Here is a 12,419-nt window from a genome sequence, read left to right as displayed (position 1 = left end):
CTTATTGGTTCATATCACTCGACATTTCTTACCCAATCGATGTAGTGCATGTGTAATTGTCACGAGCCTTTGGGTTTGTTTTTGGTTCCTTTTGGTGTAATGTTCAGGTGTTTCACGTTTTCACCATCACCTTTCTCATTTCTGTTTTCCTCGCCGTCACATTTCTTTTCACCATCACTATTGTTCGCGGCACTCTGGCTTTGAGATTGATTAATTTGTTGATACTCCAGTCGAGTATTAGCCTAACCCCATGAGTAAGCACATGTACATACGCTTCCCCTTAGTATGTTTGTTGTAATATATTGTACTAATTTCCGCAGATACCCCTGATGAAGGGCATGACGTGCCTCAAATGCATTGGGAATGTATTAAATTGATGCAATGCCATAATTGTGGATTTTGTGCCAGCCAACAAATTCCCATCAACAAATTAACACCAGCGAGCATCAATACTTCGTTTGAAGACTCTTTCATTACCAGTTGTCATGCAAATGATGATTACTTTGTAAATATGCACGAAATGTATTGAATTTAAGTTGAACATTGTATATAGTACTTTACACTCTTAGGAGTGAGTTGAGCTGTGCACCAGGTTTTCCAGATCTCTATCTGGATATTTGTTCTACTGTTACCTCCAAACATGGACAAGTACAGGCAGAGGCCTAAAGTGAATGGGACTGAGATTGAGGCTTTCAGAGACACTGGGGCTAGTGTAACTATGTTTCTGGATGAACTGGTGCCCCCAGAGAAGTTGTTACCTGGTGAGTTTCACCAGGTGACCTATGCAGACAGCACTACCAAACTCCATCCCATGGTGGTGGTGGATTTGGAATGAGGACAGGCCCTATGAAGGTAGCTGTGTCAAAGGTGCTCCCTGTCCAGTGTTTACTGGGCAATGATCTTGAAGCCTCCGAGTGGTCAGAGGTGGCGAGAGGACTCCGTATGAAAATATTGGAGCTCCCTGAGTGGGTATGTGCTGTAACTAGGTCACAGACTAACCGGAAGGGATGGGCTGGACACCTGGTCCCTAGGAAAAGGGGCCAAGCATCCAAGGACAAGGGCACTGGGCCTTGTGAGCCAGCCCAGGGAACTCCAGAGGTGCAGGAAGAATCTAACCCTGATGGGGAGGATCTGGCCTCTGAGGGAGGGACTCCATCCCTGCCAGAGCTGTCAGATTTGGCAGAACTGACAGGAGCAGGTGGACCCTCCAGAGAGGAGTTCAGTCAGGGACAGCCTCACTGTCCCACCCTTGAGAGCTTGAGGCGGATTGCTTCTAAGCAAGAGGAGGGGATGACAGTGGGTTTCACAAACTCTACTGGGAAGATGGACTGCTTTAGTCCGAGGCCAGAAACCTCAAGGAGGGGACCACCAGGAGGTTGGTGGTGCCCCAGAAGTACAGAGAGTTCATCCTGACTTTGAGTCACAATATCCCCTTGGCAGGACATTTGGGACAGACAAAGACATGGAACCGGTTGGTGAACCATTTCTACTGGCTCCTTATGTCTGAAAAGGTAAAGGAGTTTTGCAGCTCCTGTGTCACCGGTCAGGCCAGTGGCAAGGCAGGGGGCAAGCCAAAGGCTCCGCTAATACCACTGCCAGTGGTTGGGGTTCCTTTTGAAAGGGTGGGGATGGACATTGTTGGTCCCCTGGACCCACCTACTGAATCAGGGAATAGGTATAACTTAGTGGTAGTTGACCATGCTACTAGATGCCCTGAATCCATACCTCTTAGAACCATTTATGTACCTGCAGTGGCTAGAGCACTGCTTGGTGTGTTCACCAGAGTGGGTTTTCCAAAAGAGTGGTGTCAGACAGGGGCACAAACTTCCTGTCCAGCTATCTGACTGCTATGTGGGATGAGTGTGGTGTCATCTACAAGTTTACCACCCCCTATCACCCACAAGGAAATGGTCTTGTTAAGATATTCAACAAAACCCTGAAGGGCATGATAAATGGGTTGTCAGAGAAACTCAGGAGGAGATGGGATGTTCTCCTCCCATGCTTACTGTTTGCCTACAGGGAGGTGCCACAGAAAGGGGTTGGTTTCAGTCCTTTTGAGCTGGTGTTTGGACACCCTGTGAGGGGGCCATTGAGCCTGCTAAGAGAGTCTTTAGAGAAGCCTCTTAAAGAAGCTAAGGACAAATGTGCTTGATTATGTGTTTGGCCTGAGATCTAGAATGGCGGAGTACATGTACAAGGCTAACAGGAAACTGGAGGCCAGCCAGGAGCTAATGAAGCACTGGTATGATAAAAAGGCTACTGTGCCTGAGTATACTCCAGGACAGTTAATGTGGGTGTTGGAGCCTGTAGTTCCCAGGGCCCTGCATGACAAGTGGAGTGGGCCCTATCTAATGTTAGAAAAGAAGGCAGAGGTTACCTATTTGATTGACCTTTGCACCCCCAGGAACCCTCACAGGGTCCTGCATGTGAATAGATTGAAACCCCAACCATGACAGGGCAGACATGACCATGTTACTGCTCACGATGTGGGTGTGGAGGAGGAAACTGAGCCTGTGCCCGACCTCCTCTCCACTAATGTGCAATATGGGTCAGTGGAGGGAGTTACTCTTTCCCAAATTGACAGACCAGCAGCAGGTGCTGGAGCTGTTCTCTTTTACCCCAGGCATCACTGAGTGGTGTGTGCACCCCTTTGACACTGGTGACAGCCTACCTGTCAAAAATAAACTGTACAGGTCATCTGACCATGTCAGAACCAGCATTAAAGCTGAGGTTGCTAAGATGCAGGAGCTGGGGGTAATTGAACCGTCTGAGAGTCCATGGGCCAGTCCAGTGGTACTGGTACCTAAACCTAACCCTCAGGGGGGACCCAAGAAGTTATGGTTCTGTGTTGACTAAAGAGTTTTGAATGCAGTCACAAAGACGGACGCTCACCCTATGCTTAGAGCTGATCAGCTCATTGATAGGTTAGGGGCTGCTAAGTGCCTGAGTACTTTTGATTTGGCCCCTAACAAAACTGACTTCTAAAAAGAGGCCTAAAAAGGTGATTTTTACCCCAGAGTGTAAGAAGGCTTTTGACACTCTGAAAGCTGCTATGTGTTCAGCACCAGTGTTACTGGCCCCTGATTACACAAAAGAATTTGTAGTTCAGACTGATGCTTCAGAGCAAGGGATTGGGGCAGTTTTGTCACAGCTAAATGAAAGGGGCCTTGATCAGCCAGTTGCCTTTATTAGCAGGAAGCTTCTTCCCAGAGAGCAGAGGTGGAGTGCCATTGAGAGAGGGGCTTTTGCAGTGGTGTGGTCACTGAAAAATTTGAGACCATATTTGTTTGAGACTCACTTTCGTATTCAAACTGACCACAGGCCTCTCAGGTGGCTCATGCAGATGAGGGGAGAATCCCAAGCTGTTAAGGTGGTCCATTTCCCTACAGGGAATGGACTTTACAGTGGAACACAGAACTGGGGTTGCCCATGCCAATGCAGATGGACTTTCCAGGTTTTTCCACCTAGCCGATGAGGACTTCCAGGGTGTAGGTTGGTAACCCCTAACCTTTCGTTTTGAGGGGGGGGGGCTATGTTGCAAAGTCATCCTGTACCCTGGGCACCCCACAACTTTTTGCTGCCTGGAACTGGTGGTAACTGACTCTGACTGACCCTGGGCTCTGTTTAACCAGGGCCAGTGCCAAGCTAAAAGGAACACATTAGACTACAGTTAAGAAACCCAACATACACTAAGGTACACTATGTTATGGTGGGGTACTTCTGTAATTGGCATGACCAACCTCATAAACCCCTAGTATGTAATGGGGCAGGGGATTGAAACTCCCTAGAAGTCTCCAGTATCCTGGGGCATGGCAGTTTAGAGGCCAGCAGTTTCTCTTCACCAGCATGTGTGCAGTGCTGAAGCCTGAGGTCAGTTTAAAAGAAGCACTGGTGGCCAGGACAGCTTTTAAATCTTAAATTGTGCCCAAACTCGACTTTGGGGGGGGAGGGCCCTTAAAAATGAAAAACCTACCATGTTTTTGCATATTAGGGACCCCCAGGGTCACCCCTAGGTATCCCAGGGGTGGGGGAGGTCAGTTATCTAAAAGGAGCTCCTTTATAAAATGGGTTTTTATATACCTGGGTAAAGTAAAATTTACATTTCACATTTTACATTTCATTCCCCACATTATATTAAAGAGCTGCTCAAATTCGACTTTGATGCTAAAAGAAGTGGGTAAGGATGATCTGCAATACTTCTGCAGATTCAGAACCCCTGAAGTCTCCCCTAGTTGCACAGGGGGTGGGGATCCTGTAGAAATTAGGGAAATACTTATAAAATATGGTTTTATAAGCCCTGGTGCTGGAAGAGTAGCCCAAGTCATTTTCCCCATTGCAAACCCCATGGCCCATAGGTTAACATAGAAGGAAGTTATTGATTAATAAATATTGATAGGAGAGGACTAGCCGGACCATTCAAAGACTTCCCAGAATGGTAGTAGTAAATCCAACGATATTATATTGTTGAATTTCTCCTAAAGTGTACATACAAGAAGTTCTGAGACTTTCTCGTTTGGAAGTCCAAATTCAGCCTTTCAGTAGTCTGCCCTGATTGGTCCGAGTTAAGAGGTTTAGCCAGGATGCTGGGAGGGCAGTGTGCTGGTCTATAGGAATGCCAGGCCAGGAGGTGGCGTCGTAAACTATGCTCTTCAAAGGCAGAGGGGAGGCCTGGGTTTCAGCTTCAATCTGACACTCTTGACCCAGAGTCAGGACTAGGCTTAAGGAAGGTATGTGCAGATGGTAGGGGGAGAGTCCATGGAAATAAGCCATCCCAGGGGGTGTGTTTAGCCAGCTCTTACCTCCTTGCTGGAAAATCAGCCATTATGGATTTGGAAGAATGATGCACTCTGGGACAAACTAATGCCACACTCTACAGGATGTGGTCATAACTATGAGGAGTTGCCCTGCTCTCATTGGTCAGCAGTGACCTGGTGCTTGACCCAGAGAATTTTGAATAAGTATCTGAGAGGGTCAGAGCCCTCCAGATCTGCTACTTGAAACTTACTGAAGCAAGAAGTGCCCTGCTGAAAAGATTTTGCTGTGCAAGGAACTTTAAGGCCTGACCTCTGAAGACTGCACCAAGTAAAACTGCAGCCCTGTGGATTACCTTGCTGCCAAAGGACTCAAGAGTTGAACTCCCTGCAAGCTACAGGTTAACCGAGCTCACCTGGACAGTCCCACAAAGATTTCAAAGCCTGGAGTACCAGTGGATTTGTAAGGGTTTTGTTAAAGTGGATTGCGGAATTGAAGTTTCACGCTTTCAAGGACCCTCTTGGAGATTCCAGAACCTTGGATTGTGTGTTGGATACTTTGGGACCCACAAGCAGAACTCCAGGAAGGTGTTCTGACTGGACCCCGCTTGCTGAAGAAGGTGGCCCACCACAGTGGGGAGAAAATTCTTCAGACCAATTTATGAAGGTGTGTCCCTGACCGAGAAAACAAAATGACTAAAAGGGGCACTGTTGGTTTCTAAACACTCGAAAGTGAGCAATCTTTAAAAATTCATATCTCTGGTTCCCTACAGTGGATTTGTTTCGTTGTGGTGTCATTTAAAAGATAAAAATATTACCTATTTTTATAAATTGGTGTGGGATTTTTATTTTGTGTTGTCTTAATTATTTACTGAAATGGTGTTTTTTAAATGCTATACATACCTGTCTTTGAAGTTAAGCCTGTCTGCTCGCAGCCACGTTACCAAGGGTTGAGCATGGGAATAATTTTCTAAGACTTATGCTGAGTCCTATCATGTGTTAGTGGCCTTATGGCCAGTGGCAGACCTACATTTGCCCCTACCAATAACCCACTTTCCAACGGTAGTCCTTTGGAAAAAGAGTGAATATGTAAATGAGGCAATGAGTCAACTATCCGATAAAAACTGCTATCACCGCAGCGACAATCTCCAACCTAAATGCATCTACAGTGATTAATATATGAGATTAGTGGCATGGAAAAATGCAGGTTACTGTCCATCCAGGAATACATGTTTTTGCAGAATGACTAACCAGTGACCCCAGTACTATATTTCATACCGAAGATACCTAAGAACCCTGCAAAGCCACCAGGCAGGCCTATAATTTGGCCTGGAACAGCCTTTTGGGAAGGACCTCGCAATATGTTGACTATTACCTACAGGAATTTGTTCAACACCTGCCTTCTTATTTAAAAGACACTGGCGATTTTCTTTCCAAAATTCAGAATGTGGATTGGCAAAGCAACTATTTCCTCATTGCAATGGACGTTCCCTCACTTTATACCTCCATTCACCACCATGATGGCACTAAACCACTACCTGGCCAAAAGACCATCCAACTTCGTTCAACACAGCAGAATGCTTACCAACACGGTGGACTTTTGCCTCAATAGCAACATTTTCCTATTTCAGAATGTACTGTATTTACAACAGTGCCGTGTGGCAATGGGAGACAGTTTCTCCCCCAGCTATGCCTGTTTGCACATGGGCTGGTGGAAGGAGCTGGTTCTATGAAAGGAGCATGCCAGTACCTTTAACAACAAGGTAAAAAGTGGCTGAGATTTATAGATGATATTTTCCTTATTTGGCAGGGGTCCATCAATGAAGTGAATCAATTCAATAATGAACTAAATGTAAATAGCCACAACTTACATTTTACAGCCTCCATCAGTTCCACCACTGTAAACATTTTGGACGTACAGATATACATCCAAAATGTCCAAATAGAAACCAAACTGCACAGAAGTCAACTGCAGGAAACACAGTATTACATGCGGCCAGTGCCCATCCACAACATTTGAAACACAGCATCCAATATGGGGAGATGCTCAGCATCAAACACATCTGCAGTCAGGAGGATGAACTTAAATTAGCTCAGCAAGCCAGTAAGGAGAGGTTTCTAGCTAGAGGTTATACCACAATTGCATTGACATCGCGATTAGCAAGAGTAATGCAGTGTCTAGGGAGAGTCTTGTAAATAAACCCTCCAAGATTACTGATACAGACACTGCAGACTCTGCTACATTTAGATTTATTTTTGCGTATAACAGACGAGATAAGGCCATCAGAAACATAATTAAAAGAAATTGGCCTCTTATCTGAGATGATCCAGTGATTGGCCACTTACTCCCACAAAAGCCCGCTATTACATATAGCAGGGCAGCTTCCATGAAAGATGTTCTAGTATGGAATTACCGATTTACTCCATCAGAGGGCACATGGCTATCTGAAAGAAAAGGCTTTTTCCATGTAAAACATGCAAAGCGTGCCAACATGGCACCAAGAAGACCACCTACAGTACCCCATTTAGTGAGCAAGAAAGGAAAATTAACAAACCCCTTAATTGTAAATCTGACCATGTGGTTTATGTGCTGGAGTGTCCCTGTGCTCTACGATATGTAGGCAGTACAATACTACAGGGGCACAAGAGGATAGTCCAGCACATTAGGTCAATTACACATTAGGCTGCGTGTAAGTGATATTTGGCAAACATGACTTTCTTTTATTCAAGAGGAAATGCAGCCGTTTAAACAAAATGTGGTATTTACCATTTGGCTGTAAAGCACACGCAGACATGGCAGCCACAAGGTTTAGCAATATACCATGAACTCAATGAGTCCGACGTCACCGGCCGTTATAAAGTGTCTCCCCAATGAATTCATTTGTGGTTGTATTTAAATGTGCTATGTGCTTAGAGCTGTGTTGATGAGCACTGAGGAAGGCTAAACTCTGAAATGCATTTGCTCTATAAATGATGCTCTAATAAAGAACTATTGAATACCTCCTGGGAGTGACCCGCATTGTGGAAGCTGTAATATATATATGTGTGTGTGTGTGTGTGTGTGTATGTATATATATATATATATATATGTGTGTATATATATATATATATATATTCACTGAAAAAACCATTGGTTATAGACCATATATAGTTAGGGATTAGCCTTTTCAAAACCTTATTTTACTCACACAAAACCATTGAAATTTCATATATAGTTAGTTCCACTAACTATATATCGCGCACCCGCAATCCACTGCTGATGATGTCACATATTACATCATTCATGACATGGTTAGTGACATCACTGATGACATCTCAAATGACATCACTGATGACATCACTGATGACAACATCCAGTGACTGTATGTTTCTGTAAAGTTAAAATATGTCTTACATATTGAAGAATGAGTGGATGTATAAGTGTCTGGATGAAGGATTTAGTAGGTGCATGACTGACTGTATGAGTGAGTGATTAAATGTGTCTCACTGAGTGCATGGGTTAGTGACTAAACTGTTTTAATTTGTGCATCATTATATCTGTTGTTCTACAAACTGCTGCATATGTTGATCAGTAGCTATATGAGTAACTGTATGGGTTATTCATTGGTTGTCCAAGTACTTGTATGGGAAACTGAGTGTGTGTGTATGGGTGGCTGGGAGGTGTGTGACTCTGTACATAGATGTGTGAGTAGTTGATTCACTATATGTATGGGTTCAAAGGTGCATGTGGAAACAGCTGTATGGGCGGTTGACTGTGCATGAGTGTATTAGTGAGTGAATGGATATCTCAGTGCTACATGTCAAAGTAAGTTCATATGTAAAACACAGTACATGTGAGAGTTGACATATATAAATAACTGTGCATAAGAGCCAGTGAATGTGTGAGTGGCTGTATGGATCATTGTGAACATGTATCAGGGATTGTATATGAGAGTAAAGTAAATATGTGTTAGTATATGTTTGAATAAGTAAGGTGTGTATAACTGTATAGTTGAGAAAATGGAGGTGTGATAGATTTTTTGCATAACTGACTAGGTGTGTGAGTAACTCCATGGATGAGTGACAGTCTGTGACTGTCTGTTTACACTGATTGTATCTAAGGTTATATTAGAGTCTGAAGAGGTTCATGGTATTATCACATGAATGATATCATCAGTGATGTGATCAGTCATGTCAAATGAGATGTTATCAGTGATTTTATCAGTGATGTCATTTGAGATGTCATCAGTGATGTCATCAGTGATGTCACTAACCATGTCATGAATGATGTAATATGTGACATCATCAGCAGTGGATTGCGGGTGCGCGATATATAGTTAGTGGAACTAACTATATATGAAATTTCAATGGTTTTGTGTGAGTAAAATAAGGTTTTGAAAAGGCTAATCCCTAACTATATATGGTCTATAACCAATGGTTTTTTCAGTGAATTTTCAAGGTTTTGTAAATGCAAATTCCTAACTATATATGGCCTATAACCTATGGTTTTTTCAGTGAATTTCATTGGTTTTTTAATAGCAAATATCAAAAGCTGTAAAATGTCAAGTACGTGATAGGTAAAAACTTTTTCGTGTTTATGCACGCTGATGTGCTTTGAACGCTGCCCCCTCCCCTCTTTTCTCTTAGTAGTACTCTCTCTTTGCAGATAGTGAAGAGTAGTTAACGCAGGCCTTTACCCCCGTTGTAATCCGTCGTGCCTGCTTGTCTCTCCATTTGATTGATTGTTATCCAAGCATTTACTGTTTTACAATTGATTCTCTTTGGTTCATTCTCTATTTACAAACAAGCACAAAGTCGCAATACTCTGTTTAGTCTTTGCAGATAGTGAAAAATCGTGAAAAATCGTGTAAAAAAATAAAATTAATCGAGCAAAATCAGTAGGCCACTAATTGGATCTCTTTTTGACCTCGCTAAAATAGAAATATTAGGAACAACCCTTCATGAGAAATACGAAAATAGTGAGATGAACTGAGCTCCACACCATGAGGGCTGCAAGACAGCTCGGCTCCGTCACCCACCCCGCCCAAAATAACGACAAACCCTATGCAAATATTAAAAATATATACAACACACCAGCAAAGAAACAGGGTAAAACATTTTATTAAATAACTATTTACATAACTATTTTATACTTTTTATTGCCCGATCCGGCTAGCTCAATCGATCGAGCATGAAACTCATGCACTCTGATAGCAAGCGTTGCTACTGATGCTATGCAGACCAAAACTGGTTTTCAGTTTGTACATTTTTCTAGATTTTTCCATCCAAGGTTGGTTGAGTTTGTAGAACGATGGCTTCAGATTTTCAACATACGGTGTGGTGGCGCGGACTGGGAGGGGGCGCTTCGCTCCTGCCCCCTCCCCAAGTAAGATTTTCATACGTGAAAGTACGTTAATGGTTTTGGTCCCTGAGTTGCTTCAATGTCACTGCCATTCTCAAATGGCATAAGTTCTGGATGTTGGGTGCCATAGTTCAGAGTTCTGAGCAGCGCTTGTAACACTGTCTGAAGCTTATTTCCACCTACTGCAGCTTCACTATTCTCAAAGTAAGTGAGTGTCGTTTGTGGACCTGACTGCATTTGAAAACAATGTGATATGGTAAACCGCTTGACGGAGGCCCCCGAGGGGCGGTGTGATGGCACGGACTCTGAGAAGACGCTTGGCTCCGACCCCCTCCCCAAGTCTTATAGCACCGGTTTAGCCTGAGATCGCCCCCGACCTAGGCGGCCGGCTCCCGGGGTCCGACGGAACTTTTTGCCTTTTGATGACTCTTCTATTCTGGACCTTGTCCCACAATCCGTTTGACCTGAAGACACGCTGTAGTGGGGCGCCCCTTTACCGTTTTAGTTGCCATTCCGCCCGCTTTTGCTACACTGTGCCTCTTCCGCCATTCAGTTGTTTACCGCCCACTCTTGCGACTACAGCGTCTCGCTCACCATGTAGTTGAGATGCGCCCGCTCTTGCGATGCAACGATAAGCGACTGCCACAGGACTCTCAAAATGGCGGCCGGCTCTTCAGATTTGGGCGTGGTCCACTAAAATGGCCCTGGGACACCTTGGAACTCGGACGCTTCCCTGATAGGGCTTAGGTCCCATTCTCGAAAGCGTCCCCTCAGCCGTGAAGATTCTACAAAAGTCTTGGGGGCCCCCGAATCCCGCAGGCTTCTGGTGGGGAGCGGCTGCCATGTTTGCTCGTGGAATGGCCACGACGGACCTACGAGATGGTAGTGCTCTCATGCTGACGCCAGCTTTAGTCTGAAACATCCAGAAACACTGTAGACTACCAATTCGATCAGTTCCGGTAGCGCCCCAACATGACCCGGTAGAGAAGAACTTGCCCTCCCCTCTTTGACTGATGGTTCTTGTTGCCTGTCCCCTCTGTTGTCATTTTACAGAACTTTTTGGACTGCTGAAAGGGGTTGTGTTCCGAACGCTGGTTGGTGGAGACATTTTGACTATATTCTTGACCTACGTTGTCGCGTAATGCGTTATATGACACGCCGCGTTAGCGCACCCGGAAGTGATCCGGGGCGCGGCGCGCAGCGCGTAACGTAAGCATAACAGGTCATGTGACTTGTTAATAAAACTTTTTATTGGTTCATTTTACTTTTGTTATTTTAATAATGAAAAGCTTGGTCATATGACCTAAAAAATACGCTTTTTATTGATTTCGAACTTTTTTAAAAAAAACATATATGTTATAATATTCCAGGCTAATGTACTTTCCCGGAAAATTTACAACTGTCCTGCAAGTAAAATATATTCCTTTTTCGAGAAAAAGGGCGTTTCTTCGTTCCATGACGGAGCCGTTGAGTAAAAGAGACTCGGCCTGCTGTCTTAGTCGCCGATACGCCTGATTATCAGATTCTTATCGATCACTTTATGTTGCAGGAGTGGAAAACACAACTGCCCTTGACCATTTATCTTTACTGCGTTCCTACATATTATGCCTTTTATCCGTCATGTAATTGGACTGCTTTATTTCACTTGCCTTTTACTGATTCGAAAACAGTGACTAAAAGTAAAAACTTTACCAATGTAAATACTACTACCATGTTTTGTTTTAAAAACCTTTATTGTGAAAATGTCAGTATACAAAAACTGGCCTATAACCACGTGGGCCGGCCACGGAGCAAACTGAAATCGTATATGATGAGGAGACATTTACATTATAGAGGAACGTAACGAGCGAGCCATTAGGCTGCAAGAACTAAGGTGTCTTAACAGTTGCGGAATCGGTGGACGTACATTTTGTAATTAAAATACGACAGGGCCACTTACAAAAAAGTTATCTAGATATACATTTGCGTGCAAGTACCATGGGTGACGTTAATTCGAACTTTCAATAGTACAGTAATAAATAACACATCAGAACTTAAAATCAATAGGGATGTCGAAATATTCAATCAATTCTCTTTGAAAGGAAAGATAAACAGCCGTTCTCCTAGTGAGTCTCACATTGTTACATTTAGGAAGAATGTTGAAGAGTAGTATGTGGAAAATCTGAAGCCATTTTTCTACAAACTCTCAATCAGCCTTGGATGGAAAAAAAAATCCTGAAGAATGTACAAACTGAAAACCAATTTTTGTCTGTATAGCATCAACAGCAACGCTTGAGTCAGCTTTGTGTCAAGCCGCCATTTTGATTCAATCAATAACGTCCCCCTGC

The 12,419-nt window shown here is 43.8% G+C and overlaps 1 protein-coding gene across 1 annotated transcript in view; it reads left to right on the top strand.

The window, feature by feature from the left end:
* Positions 1 to 12,419, top strand: part of LOC147659378 (endonuclease 8-like 2) — a 146,483-nt gene that overhangs the window by 24,862 nt on the left and 109,202 nt on the right. The window contains exon 2 of the mRNA XM_086951787.1: positions 6,404 to 6,409. Coding sequence (XP_086807913.1) covers positions 6,404 to 6,409 — 6 coding nt within the window. The remainder of the gene's footprint in view (positions 1 to 6,403; positions 6,410 to 12,419) is intronic.

The sequence above is a fragment of the Lissotriton vulgaris genome, unplaced genomic scaffold (genome assembly GCF_964263255.1).
Source record: "Lissotriton vulgaris unplaced genomic scaffold, aLisVul1.2 SCAFFOLD_1506, whole genome shotgun sequence".
NCBI lineage: Eukaryota > Metazoa > Chordata > Amphibia > Caudata > Salamandridae > Lissotriton > Lissotriton vulgaris.
The sequence above is the reverse complement of the archived record's forward strand: the minus strand, read 5'-3'. Positions and strand labels throughout refer to the sequence as shown.